General features: G+C 41.3%; 1 protein-coding gene across 7 annotated transcripts in view; it reads left to right on the forward strand.

Moving 5' to 3' along the window:
• The window catches only part of PIKFYVE (phosphoinositide kinase, FYVE-type zinc finger containing), a 63737-nt gene that overhangs the window by 1758 nt on the left and 40747 nt on the right, over positions 1 to 21232 (forward strand). For 6 of the 7 annotated variants that reach the window (XM_030488042.1, XM_030488041.1, XM_030488044.1 and 3 more), the window contains exons 2-10: positions 1664 to 1845; positions 3373 to 3549; positions 7879 to 7997; positions 10667 to 10838; positions 11560 to 11767; positions 13232 to 13321; positions 16593 to 16731; positions 19422 to 19579; positions 20399 to 20510. In XM_030488042.1, coding sequence (XP_030343902.1) covers positions 1674 to 1845; positions 3373 to 3549; positions 7879 to 7997; positions 10667 to 10838; positions 11560 to 11767; positions 13232 to 13321; positions 16593 to 16731; positions 19422 to 19579; positions 20399 to 20510 — 1347 coding nt within the window. In that variant the 5' untranslated portion in view covers positions 1664 to 1673. Of the gene's footprint in view, positions 1 to 1663; positions 1846 to 3372; positions 3550 to 7878; positions 7998 to 10666; positions 10839 to 11559; positions 11768 to 13231; positions 13322 to 16592; positions 16732 to 19421; positions 19580 to 20398; positions 20511 to 21232 lie in introns of those variants that run through there. The other variant, XM_030488045.1, reaches the window with a different exon arrangement.

Below are 21232 nucleotides of genomic sequence, written 5' to 3' on the forward strand. Positions count from 1 at the left end.
TGTGGGAGCATAACCCTGTTGTACATTAAACATTTAAAGAGCAAGTTATCGGTTGCCTTACGTATTAAGGAAACAAGTCCAAATTTACCTGAAGATAAGCTTTTGAAGGCATTTTCCATGCACTCTGGTGCCTAAGCATGTTCAAATCATCTGTTGTTTGAATAATACAGCTGAAATTAACAACAGCAAAAAATACTATGACTTACAGGACAAAGGGGTGCGGAAGCATTCCAGACTAAGGCTCAAGAACCTGACTGAAGTTTCTCTTGAAATGATTGATGTCTTTCTGCTTGCTTTCTTAAGGATAAGGGAATATCAGGAGAAACTCAGAGCTGAAGGTGCTTACTATACAGAGCAACAAGCAGAAGTCCACTGAGAAGTCATATGATAGACTTGCAGATACCATCTTTTGTGCATTTGTCATGGGAGTAGTCAAACTTTGCCACGTGAGCTGCATGCAGCTTGTTAGGACTTCCAGTGTCACTTGTCAATCATGTGGAGTTTCTCTGGACTGCATAGGTTTTTTTAGCATGGCTTCTTAAGACTTGGAAGAAAGTGTTCTAGTCAGCAAAATATTCCTGTAGATTCTAGGGAGCAGTTGTGAAAACTGGGAAGTAGTATTTCGTGAAGGAGCATATATCAGCTACTAGCCAGGAAGTAGACTTCATACAGGGTTTTGATGCTTTGCATGGGTGAAAGTCAGTTGTCACTCACAGGTTCCATTAGCTCCCTGTGTTCCAGCTCTGTCAAGCATTTCACTAAGTTTTGCTTAAACAAAGGTGAAGGTAGTAAGCATCTTGGCAGGCTAGAAGTGCAGGCTTAGTGAGGTGGAGTGAAAGAAATCAGGTGCGTATTGACGTTAAAGAATATGGGCTGTAGGGATGTAGGACTGTTGGCCATATGAAAGCTTTGGTACACAGCAAATAGGCGTAACAAGTATGGCTTCCTCTAATGTAGAATGTGGTTTGAGTTTGTTTGTTTGTTTTTCTTTATGTAGCTACTCTTGAAAACAAGGAAGTTTGGAGGTGTAAGATATGACAACAAATATACCAGAGTTTGGGTTGCTACCCTGGTAACTTGCACAAGGCCCTGTATTGTAGTGCGGAGGGAAAGGAAGGGGAAGGAAGCGGTGTGCCACGAAACTTAATCTTTAAGTCCTGCTTTTGTTTGCAGTTCATTCTTTCTCATTCTGGAGTTAACCTGGCCAAACAATGAGTGTCTTGTGCTTGCTCAGGCCTTTCTTCAGTTGTCTTATTGCAAGGGCTGCAGAAGTCTCAGCGTTGGCAGCTCTTCTATTAAAGTTAAAACTTCTTTGTGATAGGGGTGCAGAGTCTCCATTTGAAAACTTCAAGTTTCCATAAAACAGCAACCAGAGTCTGTAGTCAGACAGTGTAGTGGCTGTTTACTTGCTTTGATTGCTCTGGATTTTTAACTAGGAGCTCTGAATTGCTTGCTGCAGAGATGCTTATCTCTTGCCAATGAGTAAGGCAGGGGACATGAGCTTCTAACTAGCACTCTTGGCCTGTGCTAATAACAGATATCTGTGGTAGGTGGGATCAATGTGTCCCCCCTGCCTTGCATCTAACGAGACACTTCTTCAGTTGACTGAAGATGTTCTGTTTCACCACTCTGTGTATAATGCGTGTTGCTGAACTCTTTCCAGGGCACGTGAAATGGCCGCAGATGACAAACGATCTCCAACATTGGACTCTACCAGTGATCTACCTCACACTCCTAGTAGTCCATCTCATCTCACTCACTTCAAACCCCTGACTCCTGACCAGGATGAGCCTCCTTTTAAATCAGCCTATAGCTCTTTTGTAAATCTCTTCCGTTTCAGCAAAGGTAAGTTGGGAATGTGTGTGCGTGGCTTGTGTGTGCTGTCTGTTTTATTGATGCTCTCTGCTGCCACATAAACTTGTAAAAATGCCTCTGAATGTTAGAGCATAATGTCAGATGGCTGGCCAAATGGGTGGTGAGTCAGTTCTTTTGTGAGGGGTGTTGCATCTTGCTTTTGGGTGACATTAGTAGAGCTTTGCTGTGGGAGAAGAGAACCAGGATGTTGCAGGTAGAAATCTGTGTCTGCCTGTGAAGGTCACAGACAAGCCGGTTAGCAGGTAGTATAGTATAGCTTCTTAGCTGGGCATCTGAATTTCCGTTGCCTGTATGAAGTTTTTGGGGCTAAAAGCAGGATTAACCTTCTGCCAGCCTATATGAGCAAAATGTGTGCTTGTCTTTCCGATGTAAATTCTTACTCCAGACTTCTTCCATTTCTCACCATCCTGTGCATCTCGTACCTTCAGGTGGGTGGCAGCTGAGCTGCAATAAAGCAGTGTATGTACAGTAAGTCTACCCTTAATTTACATGGCTTAAGTATTCCCCATCAAGAGGCCTGAAGTGTTGTGGAAGTTTTGTATATTAAAAGTACTTCTTGATTTTGGCCTTTGTGCTACAAGTATTATGAAGCACTTATAGTCCCAGTAGGCAAGTTCTCAAACAGCTATGAGTTTTTTGTTTCAAAGAAATATACTGCAAAGAGTGGTGAATTTGTGCACCTTGGTTTTGCACAAAAACTATCTCTTTGCTGGAGATGGCAAACTGGTCAGCTGCTTTTGTTTAGTCTGTTGGTTATCCAACTCTGCTAAGCATGCTTCTGCAATGTTTGGGCTAGGGAAAAAGGGTCAAGGTAGCTTTTTGCATAAGCAAACTGATCTGTTTAGACTCTTCTTATGCAGAATGAAAAAGAATTACTTGGTATGACTGCTATTACAATATCACCTGTCATTATGAATTTATTGAAAGCATCATGAGATGTGGTCAATATTGGCTTCATTTGTTTGTTTCTGACAAATGTAGCTGGAGTCAGCAAAGTATTGTGTTGAAAGAATGGGAAAACAACCTTGAAACAGCCCATCAAATGGGCATGTTACTGGGATCAATGAGAACCTGTCCATACTTGATCCTTTGATGGAAAAATCGTGGTTTATAAAGGCTGTGGTAACGTTAATGACCTCAGTGCTGATTTTTAACAAAACTGAAAAACTTTTCGGGGTGGAAGCTGATAGTCAAGCGTAGCTATTCCATATAGCAAGAATAATTCATGCTTTCCAGTTTGTTTTTTAGACACTTTTCACATTAGGAGTGTTTCTGAAATAGCCTGAGCCTTGACAGACAAGTTCTACATGCTGGCCTGTTTCCATGTTTTGTATGGTACTTTTCAGACTAAATATTCATGCCTTTTTTTTTTTTAATTAATGTATAATCATGATCCAAATAAGCTATTTGAGAGTTGTTTACCCTTAGTTTTGCATGCACTACTGGTTTTCTTTATCATGTCTGAGCAGTTGGTTTCTTGCTTTTTGTCAACTCCAGATGATGGCAGACTTTCATCCACAGCAGAGAGAGCAGAGGCAGGACAGAGTGATCCACAAGCATTGAGTGGTAGCTGGTCCAGACCTCAGCATCCCAGGACTCAGTCTCAGAGCTCACCGGTTCCTTACAAAAAGCAACTGACTGGTGAGCTGCAAAGAAGATCTTCTACAACTCTGGGTAATTTCAGATCTCTATTCTACAAGGAAATGTTGTACTAGCCAGTCTAGGATGCTTCAGAGTGAGGTGGAAGGAGGTGAAGAAAGATTCGTTGACTGTCTAGATTGACAGCAGAATTTGGTATCAGGCTACACTGTTTCTGTTAGTGAGGTTGCACTTTGACCTCAGAAGCATGTTCCCTCCACCCTTCTTAGTGTTCTAGGAAGACACTGTTGCTGGGGCTCTGCTGTTGATATTACAAAACAGTCTGGAACAAAAGAGGCTGCCAAAACACAGCCAGTGTCTTGAAGTCACTTGAACCCTGATCCTGAAAATTTCTGCTTTGTCTTGAGAGATTTTATTTTCCTAACTTCAGTTTCTTAACAGCCATATACAAGCTATAAATTCAGAGCTCAGTTTGAATGGAGTTGATGTTTGTGTCTTCAAGGGAGTTAAAAATGCAGGTTTTTTTCTTGTAGCTGTTTTGAGGAGAATTGAATAGAAACTTTTGTCTAAACCTTTTTTATTCCTAACCTTGGAACTATTGCCAGATGCCATCCTGAATCTTTTAGCTGGAATGAGAATTGATTGTGATTTCAAAGCTGCAACTGTGTAATGACTTTATGAAGATGTGGAAGAGCTAGTAAGTAGATTGCAGGGGTACCTCTTGAAATCTGCCTGGTTAACAATGGCTGTTTGTGATAGCCTTGAGCAAACTGCTAAGCTGGGTAAAAATCCTGTGCAAGACAGTATTTCCAAGAGTATGATATCTAGTGTAAACAAATTGGATCTTAAATGTTGTTAATGTGTATGGGATTTTAAAAACATGTCCAGTTTTGATAACTAGGCAAAAGTCCAGAACAGATAGCTAGCAATTTCATCTCTGTGACTCATTTGCATGCTGCCTTAGTTGAACACATTCCTGGTCTTCCTTCTTGCCCTCTAGTATTGTTCGTGCTTTTCAGTTGTACCTGTCACAACAAACCAATTAAGTTTTGTTGTTTGTTTTGTTTTGCTTTTTAAAGCTTTTTCTCAAATGCCCCAAGTACAGCAGCATGCTCTTGGCTGATTTGTCAATTATTTACTTCATTCTTAGTTGCGACTTGGAAATTATCTGGGGATTACAGGTTAGAAACCTTAAAGTGAGGTAGGTTGATTGGCACTCAGAATGCAAAAGTAATCTTGCTGTTTGACTTCCACAGGGATTAGGCAGCCAGAGAAACGAGACTTAGCATACTGAGTAGGTAATCATAGCTGGAATGGTATTGCAGGTTCCTTCTCAGTGGTCACAGTTCAGGTGGGGAGAGTAGGAAAAAGAGGAGAAAAACGTAGTATTTCAGAGGACATACAGGTTTTTCCAAGGATCAGCAGCCATAAATACATATAGGAAGGGCAAGGGTTACTGTTGAAATATGAGAACTTTTTTCTTTAGCTGCAGGAGTTAATTTTTAGCTTAAGAAGGATAAATAGGTTAAACTGGAAATCTAGATGGGATTCCTTTGGTATATTTAGGTTTTGTTTAGTGAACGTGCAGATTGGTAAGTAATGCATAGGAAAACCATAATTACTGCATAAACTAGTAGTCCTGAAAAGATGTGTTCCACACCCGTGTTGGTGTATTACCTTGAAGGGCTGAGGTCCAGCTGGCTTTTGTTTGTTAAATGCAAGATGGTGTCAAGTGAAAAATGACTGCCTTGTATGAGTGTTTGGCTAGGGAAGAAGAGTAAATGGATGAAGATACATTGGAGTTGTGGACTGAGAAAGTATAAGGACTCTATATATCAAAACCATGAGGAAGCTGTCTTTACTTCCTGCAGGTGTTTTTGTGCTGGGCGGAGAATGTCAAGCAAAAGTGGAGCTAATCTGGTTGCCAAACAGATGAAATAACACTTAAATAAAATTTAATTTTATTTAAAAAACTTAATTTATTGTGTGACATTTTAATTGTGTCTGGTGGGATGTGGGTTGTGGGGTGTTTTTGGGGGTGTGTGACTTTTTCTGTGGTTTTTGTTTTGGGTTGGTTTGTTTTGGTAGCATATACTGAGTTTGCTGCTTCAGGAACACTAGAAAAAACCCTTACCATTCCTTAGATGTGTAAGTGTAGTCAAATCAAAAGAAGATATGGAAACTCTTCAGAAGTGCAACTGATAGCAGTTGGGATGATGATGTAGCAAAGCAAGAAAAATACTCCTACAGTTTCTGTGTTTGTGGAAGGGAGCATGAGTTTTGCAGATTTAATGGTGAAATAAGGAAATACAGTTACAATGCTGAAAACATACCTCTGTAACTCATGTGTGTATTGGCTGAGAAAATGACTATGGTAATTATAGCAACAGAATTTGGATTGGGAGTAAGAGTTAACCTAAGATTGATACATGTGAATTCTTTTATAGGGATTGTGGTTTAGGCACAGTGTGTCCTGTACTGCAGGAGTGATAACTTCTTACATTCTTGCTCATTCTTGTATTTTCTCCCAGAAAGGAAGAAATCACATGATTGCAAAGGAAAAGAGCCAACTGAATTTTAACCTGAGAATCAGCCAGCTTTTCTAGTATATCTATATCTTATCTAGTATATCTATATCTTATCTAGTATATATAAATAGGTTAGCCATGTGGTCCAGCTGCTGATGGCATGCTTTTTCTAATGCAGATGACATCCTTTTGACTTCTTTTTTCTTATGTAACACACAAAAGGGCATTTAACTAGCAAGAGAACCAGTGTGGAGTTATCTATGGCATTTCCTCAGTGCTATGTATGTTCATATTTCGGGAATCACTTGCCTAAGGTTTGTAGCTAGTTAGGCAGGAGGCCTGGTAGTGATCTGAATTCAAAAGTTGCAGCGGGAAAGTCCAGGAAGTAAATGCAGCATAAATCTTGGGATAGAAGAAAGAGGAGCCAAAGTCTTCTATGGTATTATCAATGTTTTCTTAAAATGTTACAATGCTGAAAACATACATCTGTAAATCATGTGTGTGTTGACTGAGAAAATGACTATGGTATTTATAGTAACAGAATTTGGATTGGGAGTAAGAGTTAACCTAAGATTGACACATCTGAATTCTTTTATAGGGATGGTGTCTTTAATCACCCTAAAATGCTCAGCTTGGTGCTGTCCAAAAGTACTTTTGTTGTTATTGCTTTTTGGGGTTTTTTTTAATAAATAAATTCCAAGTGGCTGGCCACTGAACTGGGTTTAAGCACCCCATCTTTAAAAACATCTGCTGTGGCTTCTTTTTGTGCACAGGTCATTAAGCAGCTATATGTGGGCTGATTAAAAATATCTACTAAGATATCTACTGAAGAAGAGGCCTGGAATCCCACAGTTTTAATCCCATTCCTCTAAGGGTTTTGATCTGCACACAAAGGGGTAGCCTAGCTATTACTGCACGGCAATAGTTAACATGCTTGTGCTGATGCTGTCAGCATTCCCGCTGACATCAGTGGTATTTAAAGCAGTAAACAGAAAGCAGCCATTTCTGTTCTTGTACTAGGGGGAATCAAAATAAAATGCTAGTCAGATGGAGAGCAACGAAGCTGGTAAGAAACTTTATTCAGAAAAGTTGTTTATGTAGAAAAGCGACTCTGAAAATGTTTAAATGTTCAGGTAAATACAGCACTGAGTTTGCAGATCCTTCTGGGGAGAAAGATCCTATTTGTAACTTGTACAGCAATGCTTCAAAGTAACCTAGCATTTTATGGGAAAGAAATTAACTGCAGTAGGTTTTTATTCAGGAGTGTCTTTGCTATAGTTAATCAAGAATGACTGTACAAGTTCTCAACAACTTGGCTTTTAACTTAAAAAAATTAAAAATCAACCCCCCCCCGCAATGTGAACTTCTGGATGCTTTTTATTCTGAATTACTGTTTTTAATAGAAACTGAGTCCTGAGACTTGCTGTAGCAATTTATAAATAAGTTTGGGTTAAGGCATTGGCTTGTACTAGTCCTAGAATGAGTGTAAATATTGTTGTAATTATTTCGTACGTATTAATATCCTAGAGGGCATTCTAAAATGAGACTTCAGTGCTTTCTAAAATACTATTATTACAAGGTTCATGTGGTAGGTTGAAAATAGCTTTATTTCTTTAAAAGATGCTTTCATTCTCAGATAATTTAATCAGTTCTTGTAAAGACAGGATGATATTTAAAATGTCAGTCAAAGTAGGCTATCTGGCGTCAGAAGCTCTTCGGGGGAGAAAAGTACAAGGGCAAGAAGTGGTACAGGCTGTAACTTTGTAACGTGCATAATACATATGTGAACATTTTTCCCTGTAGTGGGGCTTTGTGTAGTGATGTGAATGTTGATGTATCATGGAAGAAATGAATACTACTCTCCCTTCCCTTCCAGACAATCGGAGGAAAGTAGAACCGCCTCTTGGAGGTCATGATCCTCGAACAGCAGTTCAGTTAAGAAGCCTCAGCACTGTTTTAAAGCGCCTCAAAGAAATCATGGAGGGGAAGAGCCAGGTACTACTTCTTAGGGATTTGTAGGCCGAATTATCTAGAAACTGAATTGTTTACTGGGCTTCTCTGAGCCTCATTTTTTTAGATACATCACAGGGATTTTTCAGAAGTTTGAAGGATGAGTGAATAAGCTAAAAAATTGTGTGAGTGCAGAGGAAACAGTGATGCTGACTTATGACATGTCAAACATCTGTCATATTGTAGGAGTGAAACATTGCAGTTGCTCTGCTTTCTGACCTTGGGCCAGATGCTTGCATTTTAAACTCCTTCCCACTTCTGTGTTGCCTAATCTAGTATTACCTGATGGTTTTTATCCTTGAACATTAACTGATGGGTTTTATCCTTGAACGTGTGTGAAACACATTGACTGTCACAAATGGTAATGATAATTCTGAGGATGATTAAATCTTCTGTTTACTGTGGTAATGATTGGTCAGCAACATTTGCTTGAAAGGCTTGTCCTGGTAATGGTGTTGATTCAGTTGGTTAAGGGTCTGGTGGTCGCTACTGACTTGCTGATTTCACCTACTGCTGTGTTGGGCCATGCCTTTAAGAGGAGGATCCAGATGAGAAAAGAAGCCACAACTATTTATAAGAGATGATATAAATAGCTGTGTCTGGGAGTAAGGCATGAACAGACAGAAATACATTTAATTAAACTGAATGAAGAGGAAAAAGGGTTTTGGCTTGATAGCTTTTACAGGTAGACTTTGAGTAAACTGACTTAGCTTCCAGTGCTATTCTGCTTGTAAGAATAAGTTTGCTTTGGTAGAAAGTATGATGTTTTTGAGGGTGAAGCAAAAGCCTTTCATTGCAGTAAGCAGGGCACTGAGTGTGGCCCCTACTAATATTTCAGTTTGTGGTAGCTTCTGAAGGCCCTGGAGACTTCCAGGCATCTTTGAAGCTATTGGAGAAGTGCTCGGTCAGGATGCAGCAGTAAATGAGTATGTCTAGATCTTTCTCTGAAACTGGTATGTTAGTTGTCAGCATGCTGACTTCTGTATAAATGGTAATGCATCACTGCTCTTGACTGCAGCCATGTCTTGCTTGAGTCACTCCAGGCAACAATTTATTCCTACTGTCTGGCTCTACTGGAGATCACTTTACTGTTGTAGAAAGCACGTCAGATCCTGGTTGGTGCCCCTCTAATCAACCTCTACTGCTAATGGGGGCCAGGCTTCTATTCTGAATCTTTCGTTGTAGTCTGTTCTTGTCATGAGTGTTGGCTCTGACTTGAGAAAGGAAGAGATCTGGAAGGTGTCAGCAGCAGTGGTTAGGTTTCTAAACATCCAGTTATGTGCAAGTGATGCAGAGGCAAAGAGGGAGAGATCGTGGGCAGAGGCAGGGCTGCTTGGAACAGCCACTCATGTGGCAGAACCAGACACTTGGCTTATCGTGCAGAGCTGCAGCAAAACCTGTTAATTGGCATCCCCTGCAGCTTTGCAACAGTTTCTTGGCAAAGCTCTTCACTGTATCTTTCCCTGCTTGAAGCTTAGTGTTCATCTTAAGGATTTCTAGACTCTTTTGAACACTGGACTGCCTTGGGCGGTCTTTGACCTCTTCCTGTACAAGTTTTCTTGGGCGAGTGCAACATGAATTTGTTGTCTTGTTGATCATAGCTGGCTTGGTCTCAAAATTGGTCTAGCAGCTATGTCAAACTTCACTTTGTAAACATCCAAAAAAAGCCCCAGTTTGGGTATGGTTTTCTTGGGGTTTTTTTAATGTGAAAGTTGGAGTATGGATCACTTTTCTCCTCTGCAGTTACTCTCCTCTTGGGTTGCTTTGAGAAAATTCTTGCAGCACTTTCTCTTCCAAGGAAAATCCCAGAGTATTCAGTCCCCCTGAAAAGGCTTATTGCTAGAACTGAACTCTAGCAAAGAGTGTTTTCACAGTCAGAGCTGTCATGTCATTAGTGGTTGTCTCCATCCACTGTGATTGTAGCTGGTGTGCTCAGAATCATAATTGAGAGATTTGTCTTGCTCTGTTTTATAGCTACAACACCAAACAGAAGTTTTAACTCTTTGTTGTCAAGTCTTACGACACAAATTCCTGTGGCTGCACCATGCTGTAAATCAGTATATGTCGTTGTCTGCTGAGTGTTTATTCCACAGTTGTCTTCTCATAGCAGTTAACCTGGAGTTTTGAAACAATGCCAATCAGGGTCACAGGCTTTTACAACTGTTTATTGAGGTTTTGAAGGATTTGATCACATAACAGAACTTTTTACATGTATTTATAATCCTTTCAAAGTACATCCCAATATTAACTGTTAAAATGATCTTTTGAAATAGATGGGGTTTTTTTTACCTGTGCTAGTTGAGGGCCTGTCATGTGCCAGGGGTAAATGAGAGGGAACTGCAGACAGTACTTCATGTTTGTTCCTTATTGACCTTTATCTAGAGCTCATGATAGCTTTTATCTGCTTTGCTTCCATCTTGGATCCAGAGGGCAAAGGCTTACTAGATTTATTCTCACAGTTAAGAACTCTCTGTCTTCTGACTCATGACAAAACCACATGAAAAACCCTTTCTGTGCTTATAGACAAGAGTTTGCGCACACACACGAATATATGAAATTGTCCTTTTCATGTGCACAGTCTACAAAGCAATCATAGATCCAAACATGCTTTTTTTATTTACATAGAAAACTTCCTCTGCTGCCTTCCCTTGTAGGACAGTGACTTGAAGCAGTACTGGATGCCTGACAGCCAGTGCAAAGAATGCTATGACTGCAGTGAGAAATTCACCACCTTCCGACGGAGGCACCACTGTCGACTTTGTGGGCAGATCTTCTGTAGTCGATGCTGCAATCAGGAAATTCCTGGAAAATTCATGGGCTACACAGGTAAGGTTTATCTGTTGAAAAGCAGAACATTCTCTGCGTGCTCAGCTCATGACTACTGCGTTTTCGATTCTGGCGTCTGCTAGAGAATGCTCTACAGGTCTCTGGTGGGCTTAGAAATAAGCAAAAAGAATCACTTAAGAATAACTTAAGGACTTAATTCTACCAGTTTCTTCATGCACAATAGTGGATTATGCCTGCTTATTTTTACCATTGCTATGTCCATGAAGACAAAGCAAATATGGCTGCTATTTAACAAGGATGTTCACTACAAAGAGTGTGCTCAAGTAAAAGCTGCTCTTTGTAATGGTAATTTTAAAATTTAATGAGCCACGTGGTCTAATTGAGGGTGAGGGAAACTCTTTCAAATACCACTTATCAAACTGTAGACATCCAATGGAGGTAATGATTTCCAGACATCAGCTGGTATGTCATATCTGACTGGCTGTTGTTGTACCATGATTTTGGTGTGCACCAGTGCTCTCTCCCTCCCCCAGCAACCTATCTCTCTCTTACTAATAATGTTATGCATCATTTGACTTGGAGAAATTCACTGATTGTATAATTATCTGGGCTTTTGCTTTTTAAGGGAATAGGAGAACTAGACTTAAACACACAAAGAGGATTTGAAACAGGAAATCCCTTTTGCACCACTATACACCTCTGAGTAACAGAGTGTTATTTGTTCCTGTTCACTTACATTCTCTGGTTCCCCTTTCCGTAGGGGATCTCCGAGCCTGCACTTACTGCCGCAAAATAGCCTTAAGCTATGCACACTCCACAGACAGCAATTCCATAGGAGAAGACTTAAACGCTCTGTCGGATTCTGCGTGTTCTGTATCAGCGCTGGATCCCGGTGAGCCACGCACCCCAGTTGGGAGCCGTAAAGCTAGCCGCAACATCTTCCTGGAGGAGGATCTAACCTGGCAAAGGTAAAGTGAATGGCTTCATGCTGAGCACCAGAATCTTAATTGTGTTTTCAGGCTGACACCTACCTAGACAAAAGCTGGTGGTTTCCATCTAGGAAACTTAAATGTACATCTGTAAAAAGAATCTAATCCTGTGCTTGCTTCTAATGTTCTTCTCTTTAAGTTGAAATTTGGAAACTTCTAGTGGAGCTGTAAATTATTTGTGGTCCTTCCTTTAACCTCTTGAGTCAGTGATCCTATACCAGTGGCAGAGCAGGTTTTTAGCTTCAGAGTTTAGAAAGGCAAATCAAAAAAACGTCCCTTCTAACCACCAGTGTATCGAGTAAAGCACAGATCTGGTGCTTTACTTGTCGGGTTTTGGATTGGGCAACAGAATATAAGAGATGCTGTCTTATATTATAAGATGTGCAAGTAGGAGAGAAAGTAACCACCTGTTACAATGGAAGTGGGATTGAAAGAACAGCTATGAATGTTCTCTGATCTTTTTTCAAAGTATATTTCTTCTACTGCTTTTCAATAAGGGGGTCTTTATTTTTGGAAGATGAATAAAAGAACACTGTACTCCTCCTCAAGTGGTACACAAGTTAATTTCTGAGGACCTTGATTTAACTCAATCTTGGGGGAGGAAGAAAAGGTCAGATGTGGTGCTTGTGCTCATTTTCCTAAAAACAGAAGTACAGGCAGGTAGGAAACTACCAAGGAGTTCTTGAGTCAGAGCCTGTCTTTTCAGCATGGGCCATGTCCTTTAAAAGTGAAGGCGTAGGGTACTCTGTGCAAGTACCTCTACTCAGGCAAAGTTGTACTGTGTACATTTTCTCACAAAGAACATCTGTCACGCTAGTAACAAGTCTTATCTCCCAGAGCACAGCCAGTACAGCTGTATCAGTTGGGGTGTAGTGGCTTATCTCTGATGTTTTATCTAGTAGGGATTTATATTGGTGGTGTATGAACATCTGCTGTCCGTCCTTCCTTCTGGAGCGGAAGGAAAAGGAGTGCAAAGGTGATAGTAATCAGGTTAAACAATTACAGAAGATTGTCAGGCTGTCTGAGTAAAAGCTGTCTAAGAATATCTATAGATAACATTGCTTTGATTGCAAAGACGATGTGTTGGCGATACGGGGGCAATGCCTCTACCTCCAAAGCATGGAATAGCAGCCTGTAACGAAGAAAGATGTGTAAAGAAAAAGGGATATGGGGAAGTGGGCAGGAAGGGAGGATAATGCAAGAAGTGGGAAGAGGCTGTATTATTTAAGACTTGAGTCTGAAGGGAGAAGACTTTTGAGCATTCTTCTCCAGATATCATTTGCCTACATATGGGGAAAGATTTCCCTATTCCCTTGTTAATCTACCAATCATGAGTGTGAATGAGAGGTAACATTGGAATTAACTCTATTTTAATTCCATCTTTTTTCCACTGCTGCATGAGGCAAATCTCAAACATCTGTAACGTGCTCCTTTTCCTTGCAGTTTGATTCACCCAGACTCTTCAACTCCCACGTTGTCTGCACGCCTCGGGGCTGTCCAGGAAGATGCAGGGAAGTCGCCAGCTAGGAACAGGTAAACTAATCACAGCTGAGTACTTTCTGTTCTGGATGCAGTCCTAGCACACCCTTCATTGTAAAGCCTGTATTTTGGGGCTTGTTTTTAAAGAGCATGCTATTTCATGTCTAAAATGGGACACCCTATTACCCATATGTAATGGTAAGGAAAGACCATTTGTGTACATCTTCTAATTAGTAAATGTACTACTTTTGAGGAACCTGTAGTTTGCTGCTGAATCAGTCAAATAAAGGTGGTGGTGAAGAGGACAGAAAGGGAAAGAAGTGTCTAAGAAAGGTAGAGTTCTGAGGAAGCCAAGAAAAAGGACTAACAGACACTTGTTAATGGGAAGTGAAAACTGAGGTAATGGAGGAGCTTTTGTTTGGTTTTGTTTGGTGTAGGTTTTGTGTGTTGTTCCCCCCTATTCCTCCCCCTCCCCCCACCCCAATCTGCTCCTTCTGCTCTTCCATTAAGTATAATCTTGTTTAAGGTTACCAGGCTTCCTTAGGCTAAAATCCCACCATACGCCTTTATGTAAGAGTGCTGGAATGAGCTTGGAAATGTTTATCAGAGCTTTAGTACAAGTTGTGAGTGCTTGAGCTTAATCCCACTAAATAGACTGGTATTAGAAGGACTAATTTCCACTTTACAGTGCTTCTGCTATGGTTGTGGTTACATACTTTCATTATGGTTAAATTGGGAAATATAGGTGAGGCAAGGATATGAGGAACAGATTGAAGATAGTCCGAATTTCAGTGTTAGAGTCGTGAGACATTCAGAGACTTCTTTGCATTGGTATTACAGGCATGCAGAATGTTTAGCAATTTGGAGGGATCTGGCAGGACCAGCAAAGACAAGGGAACTTGGTTGAGAAGGATGCTGGGTGTGCCTTTCAGGGAACAGACTGCTTGGAGTTTTGTGTGTGATGGGAACCATTAGGAGGAGATGCATGGTGACCGTACAGCTGAGAACCAAAGATCTCACCTAGGGGGAGTAGAACACTGCTGAATAAACTAGAACCAAAAATCAATTCTGGGCAAATATGACAGGGAGTCCAGAGTTAAAAGTTCAATGCTAAATAACTGCAGTGATGTCAGGAAATGTCTGAAACCTTAGGATGCTTTCCTCCTTCTGTTTGAATGGATGTTTTCTATTTTAAAAGGCCTTTGCTATTTGCTGACGCATGCAGTAGTAGAAAGGTTCTAAGCTGGACCTGGCAAGCCCAAACTGCTCATTCAAGTTAGAATTTAACTCTGGCTGTTTGTGGCCTCACTGTATTAACTTGCCTGTCTGGACTCATATTTGAGCAGCAATGATGAGGAATAACCAAATTCTGAACCTGTGGAAACAAAACTATTTGCTTTGAGTTAAGCAATGCTAGCATTTAGATTGTCTCAAAGCTGCTGTAGATGTTTCTTTGAGACAAGCTAGACCATGCCTCATTCTAGATGAGATGAAGCAAAAAAGGTGCAGGTTAAGTGCATTTAGTTGCAGGTAGCAGAAGTTACTTAGTAGTATTTGTTTTCCCTGTGCATGGGGGATATGTGTTGAGTTTGTCGTGTTTTTTCTCAGACTATTTATGGGGGGAAAAAACCCAGCACAACAGTTAAATGGTGCAAGTGCAGGGATTTGAATTCCTCCTTTGCATGTCCTTCTAAAGGATAGGGATTTTCATTGCAAAATCTCCCCTCTGCTTTTAGAAAAGATGAATACTATGAAGTAATGGATGTAATTGGTGATGATAAAGACACAGATAAGAAATCAGACTGTTCTAAGTCTTGCTTAATGCCCTGTTACACAAATAAAAAATCCCTGCTGCTTACAGGTAGGTGGCATAGTTAAAGTAACTGTTGTGAAACAACTGGGGGGAGTTGGACTTGATGGACTTTGATGTCAGTCTTATGTTCTGCGTCAATAATGCTTTCTGTTAAGCTGCAAAACTCTGCCCATTCTAACTTTATCTTGAGAGCATCTGAACAGTAGAAAACTGGCAGAGTTTTAGCCTGCCTTGAATGCCTGAATACAACAGAAAGTTTTTTGCTTATCACATTGTGCTAGATGTATATGGATGTAGTGCCAATACAGTTTCCTTTGATTCTGCATAAATCACTAAAAAGGACCTACCTAAAACCCTTTATCAGCCCACTATTCTTGTCAAGGGACAGAGGAGGAAAAAGCAGTGATTTTGAGACTACTGTACCATCAGTGCCTACTTCCTTGCAGAAAAAAAAAGTTGAAAGAGGGTGGCATTGGTTTTTCATGCCTGGGCTCATCCACATTATCCGTTGTGAATTCTTGGGAATAATTAGTGTCTGTTAGCCAGTTATGAAGCTCTATGAAGTTATCCAAGTTTCATTCCAGAGACTAGAGACTGGCAACAGGTCTCATCGCTGAAGCTGCTTCAAACATCTTGAGTCAGTTCAGCACTGGCATTTTAAGCTTCCTTGTTTGCTGTATGCAGAAGTGTTTGCCATCCTCACTTCTGAGGGCGCTGTTAGCATTAATAGCTTGCACTGCATGCTTTTTGCTGCTGGATTGCAGAAGTTGCACTGTAGTTCTTCAGAGGCTTAGTTTAGTTGTGGGATATTGGAGCAGAGGGTATCAGGAACTTCATTTGCATTTTTAGCTTTGCAGTGAAAATTGCAAAGTGGTGTGTTTGGAGCGCATAGCCAAGATTTCCCAGCAGCTGTACTGGTATCAGGTGGATGCTCCATATCGCAGTACAAGGAAGATTGCCAGCTGGAGTGACCTCCAACTTCAGCAGACAGTTTAGCCACCCTAGGGAGAAGGTGCTCAAATTCCTAGACTCTGTAAGCTGTCAGCTGTTTCAGAGAGCTGAGGAGAAGGAATTCTAAATGGGTCAAGGAGAGGGGGGAATCTCATTGCTCTGTTACAGGTATCCAGGATGTCGGCTGCCCTTGCTGGTATCCGTTTTGCCTCCCAGCTGCTGGAGTTTCTAATTGCCCGGCATCCCATCCCTTCCTCAGTCTAGTCAGATGTAGACATACATGAATTGCTGTGGCTAAACTTAGTTTGAACTCCTTCCTAAAAGAGCTTTACAAAAGCTAAGGTTTAACTTCGATGTTCCAAAGCAACACACTTGCTTCCTAGGGATCCTTTTTTCTGCTTTGATGGGGGACTAAGCTTTAAGCAATAAGCCTGTTCTAAGGAGAGTGAACAGTGTCACTAGCTTAAGTTCCTTTTTAGCGTGATAAAAGATCAATGCCTGCTCTGGTGAAGCACTGCACAATGAACACTTACACTTCAATCCTTCTTTCTTCCACTACAGGTCAGCCAGCATCACTAACCTGTCACTGGATCGATCAGGTTCACCGATGGTGCCTGCCTACGAGACATCCGTCAGCCCGCAGGCCAGTCGCACACATACGAAGGCAGAGACCAGCGAGGATGAGCGCAAAATCCTTCTGGTACCTTAACCAGGCTTCTGTTTGTCTTGCTCTGTGAAGGCAATGAAGTTTGCCTTTCTTGTGAAGGCAAAGAAGTTTGCCTTCTTGTATCATGCAGCAGGAGTACCTTGCTACCTTTAAAGGCTCTTGTCTGAGCACTCCTGCCTGGACCCCTCCTCCAGGTAGTGTAGGGATGGAGAATATTGGTGCTACTTTGGGCAGTTCCATCTTCCTGAAACAAATGATAGTTTCATATGGTGTTTGCATCAAAGTGTTTACAGTTTTAGTCTTGTGAAGTGTGTTATGTGATGTGGAGTTGGTGTATGGTGGCTCCTTGTGGTTTAAGCCTGTAACACAATGACCTGATTTTGTATTTCTTCAGGTTTAGATTTTCCCTTTCATAAGCCACATAATTGAAAACTTTAAATGGCTGTGTCAAAATAGTTACACCACAATGAACGTTAAAGCTGTTACAGCTTATTGGGCCAAAACATAACTTGGTCCCTCCCTCTGTTTGCAGAATAAATACTGCAATTTTTGGAAGGTTGTAATGACAGACTTGTTTGAAGAAAAAAAAAAAAAAAAAAAAATCAGTGTGCAACAGTGAACTGAACAGGATCAGTTCAGTGATCCTGTTATCCCTCCCCACAGAGGCGGTGTTGTAGGTGGCAGTTACTGTACAATCTTCAGTACAAAACTGTGTTTCTTTTCTTTGAGGGAGGGGAAGTGTTTCCAACAGATGGGGCAAAAAAGATGCAGAGAAGGGAAGGGAGTGTCACACATTAAGAGATTCAAGATTGCTCCCTGTTGCCATTTTAAGATCAGGAAGGCTCATTTCTTTGTTGTCAGGTATTTGCCTGCTGTCAGCAGAATGCATACAAGTACTCTTGAGGGTGTAGAAAGACTAGCTCCTGTTCAGTTGCATAATTCTTTTCCAGGGTGCTCTGTAAATGGATAACCACGTGAGGGAGGAACATTAAGACATGTCTGTACACCATCCTGCCTGTGCATGTATGTTAATGCAGGAAAAATGAAATATGAAATGCTGTGAACGCAACTTGGACCAAGATGATGAAGTCCCAGTGCACTTCAGCTTCACGTTGTTTAATTTTTTGCCTGTTTCCTTCCTTGGGGAAGAAGAGGATTGGTAGTATTGCTTCTGTTCGTGTAAGATCAGAAGATGCAGTGTCAATTAATGTAGGATTTTCTGTGAATTCCCATTGTTTGCTTAATGCACTTAGCACATGGAGCTGACTCTATTATCAGAAGTTAATTTAAAGCTTAATGTAGTCCATTCAGAAGGCTAATGAACTTTGCCTATTAAATAAAAGGTAGAGGATGATGTAAATACACTGGGATAAGCAAATTTTATGTCAAGCAGAGGTCAAAATCCTGGAGTTGAAAGGATTTGCTGTGTCTTGCCAGTTTGTGCAGTTTACTGAATTGACCATGTGAGTTAAGTGTAAACTATAAGGCAACTGAACCATGGAAGCACTGGTTGCATCAAATCTTGTGATCCTATGATGTGTTCCATTACTGATCCGCTTGGCTCTACACCTGGTATGGAAGGGGAGCTGCTGACATGAGTTTTAGGATAACACTCAGGACAGCCACTGCTGGAAGTAAAAGCAGAAAGCCAGTCCAGTAACAGAAGTGGAGGAAAACTCTTGGATCTCAGGGCACCCTTGGGAAAGTGCAATAATGTGGGCCTGGCAGTGAACTGGAAAGCTGAAACCAATTGAAATTTTAGCTTCTTCCTCCCCTCCCCACCCTTACACGAAAGATTTGAGCCATTTGAGAAAGTGAGCTGCAGTGTGTCTTCTCCACCCCTTGGGGTGCTCTGTTGCTCTTAAAATAATCACAGGTCCCAGTTTCCACTCTGCAATGGATTGTGCTGTGCCAAGCCAGGGCACATGTGGGAAAGGAAAAGAGCCCAAGTGTAGAGGGAGACCTCAGTTTGGATGGAGCATAGCCTAAACAAGAGTTGGTGTTCATGCTTAATAGGCCCGAAAATGAGTTTGAGGCTGAAGTGTGCCAAGTGGTGAAGGGAACAGATCCAGAAAGTCAAAAATGGTTAATTGAGCTGGGAGGGATACACACCTCTTTTGCTTAGTGGCCAAAGCCAACAGTGGCTAAAAGAAGGCTTGATACTGAAATATACAAAAAGGAATCCCCAATAAGAAATGGTGTCCTAGAACTTGAACATAGCAGTGTGCATTGCTGTGTCAAGTACTTGCTTTATATGTGGGCTTGATAATAGACTAGTATGCTTCACAAAGCCCAGGTTAAGAATAGGTTATATAGAAAAACCCTCTTCTAAAAGATGTTTTCATTGTCTCACACTTCATTTACACACACCACCTGAGTTTGAGAATAGGGTGCAAGAGGGCGATAGTAAAGACATAAGTATCTTCTAGGCAGTACAAAATCTTGCCCCATTAAAAAAAAAAACCCAAATAAACTTAACTCTGAGGGTACCCACTTTATTTCTTCCTTGTTCTCAACTTTATCTAAGAGTTAGGATACAAGGAACTGATCTCGTGTGTTTGCTATTTCTGTTTGTATCTTCACATAAGTGCAGAATGGCTTAGATTTTATGTCTGTCTGTGGAGGGCTCTTGATCTAGAAGCTGATCTGAGAGCCCAGATTGATGCCCTTGAAACCAGTGCTAAGGTCAGACTAGTAAGTAACTTGCACATTTTCCTGTCCAGGACTCAGTCCAGCTAAAAGATCTGTGGAAGAAAATCTGCCATCACAACAGTGGGATGGAGTTTCAAGACCATCGCTACTGGCTGCGGACACATCCCAACTGCATTGTGGGTAAAGAGCTGGTCAACTGGCTCATCAGAAATGGGCACATAACCACAAGGTAACGCTGATGCTTTAGGACAGCAGATGTCTTCTATCTCTGTCGCAGGAGGTTCTGAGTTTTAGCTGAGATAGGGTGCCTTAGATTGCAGAGATAGACCCCTTTGCAGGGAGATGAGAAAGAAAGAAAATGCAGATCTCTTCTTTGCTGCCTACCAACGCAGGTAGGGTTCTCACTCTGTGTGGCCCAAACCAACAGGGTGCAGAGGGCTGTCTGGTTTGGGAGTCAGTGTGGGAGGTAGCTTATGGGACAAATATTACTCAAACAGTTGGAGAACAGTGAATGTGTTACAAAGACTGTCCAAAAATGTTCACTGATACTCAACAGGGCAAGTCTGCTCCTAGGATCAGAGATCACTAATAGTGTTTGATAGCTAAATTTTTGGTGGGGCTGGCAGGCTTTTAACCTTGTAAGCAAGTATAAAGAATCTGCTGTATTTAGCTGTGCGGGAGGGGGATAAAAGTGAGGTGGCTCTTAAGCGTAGAGCAAGTCCTCAGCAGAGATGCTTAATCTATATATAACTCAAGCTAACAATATTGGAGGAGCACAAACAATATGTCTTAATCATCTGCTAGACACCTCAGCGGAGTTGAGAGTACTAGCAGTCTCTTCATCCAGCTCCATACTTGAATCAGTACACTGCTCCCTCTCCGCTGTATTTTAAATAGCGTCTGGTTAGTGATGTACTGATGAGTCAAACAGTGCGTAGCAAATGACTCTTCCCTTTTGTAGCTCTTCCCTTTTGTAGCATGCTTGTACTATAAACTCTGTGTGTTTAGAACTAGACTTAGAAAACCATCTCTATTCTTATACTTCCAGGGCCCAAGCCATTGCAATAGGACAAGCGCTGGTTGATGGACGCTGGCTAGAATGTGTCAGTCATCATGATCAGCTCTTCAGAGATGAGTATGCTCTCTACAGACCATTACAGGTAAAAGGAGTAGGAAAACTATGGTTTTTGCTGGGTTTGGCCGTTGACTAGAATTTTTTCTAATCCTGTTCTCAACAGTCATATGTCTGAATCGGCTCTCCTGTACAGAGAATTGGCCTTTTTACTTAGTGACTTAAAGCCCGAGGAAGCTGCATTTACCAAGAAAACTTTGGGGCTGTCCTCTGTGAAGGATGTGTTATTACAGGCAGTGCACTATGCATAGTGGAGGAAAGGGTGTCCAATCTAGGCCAGTGTCTCTCATCGTGGATGTTTTACATGGAGGCCTTGAAGTGGCATAGTCTGTGCTTGTGGCATCTGTGCTATCGTGCAGAATCTAGAATCTGTGTGCACTTACTGGTGATAGAGACACAATGGTGGTCATGTTCTTCTGTTTCAAAATTGCTTCTTTAAAAACTTCCAAAGAATGGATATTTTAGATATGCAGTATTGGATCTTCTTATATATTGTATTGGTAACCCTTTCCTGATCTCCAGTAATAAAGAATTTTGTACCACAGCAGCATAATACAAGATGGGTGGGGGTATTTGTTGTGCCTCCCAAACAAGACTAGCTAGCTGAGTGGGAGGCATGGAACCGGTGACCAGAGATGCTATCCTACCATATTTCATTACAATCAAACTTGCTGAGGGGTAAGAGCAGTCACTGGCCTGAGTGATTGGATTGGTTTTTTTAACTGGAACAAGGTATCGCTGTAGCCTCTC

The sequence above is a fragment of the Strigops habroptila genome, chromosome 5 (genome assembly GCF_004027225.2).
Source record: "Strigops habroptila isolate Jane chromosome 5, bStrHab1.2.pri, whole genome shotgun sequence".
NCBI classification, from domain to species: domain Eukaryota; kingdom Metazoa; phylum Chordata; class Aves; order Psittaciformes; family Psittacidae; genus Strigops; species Strigops habroptila.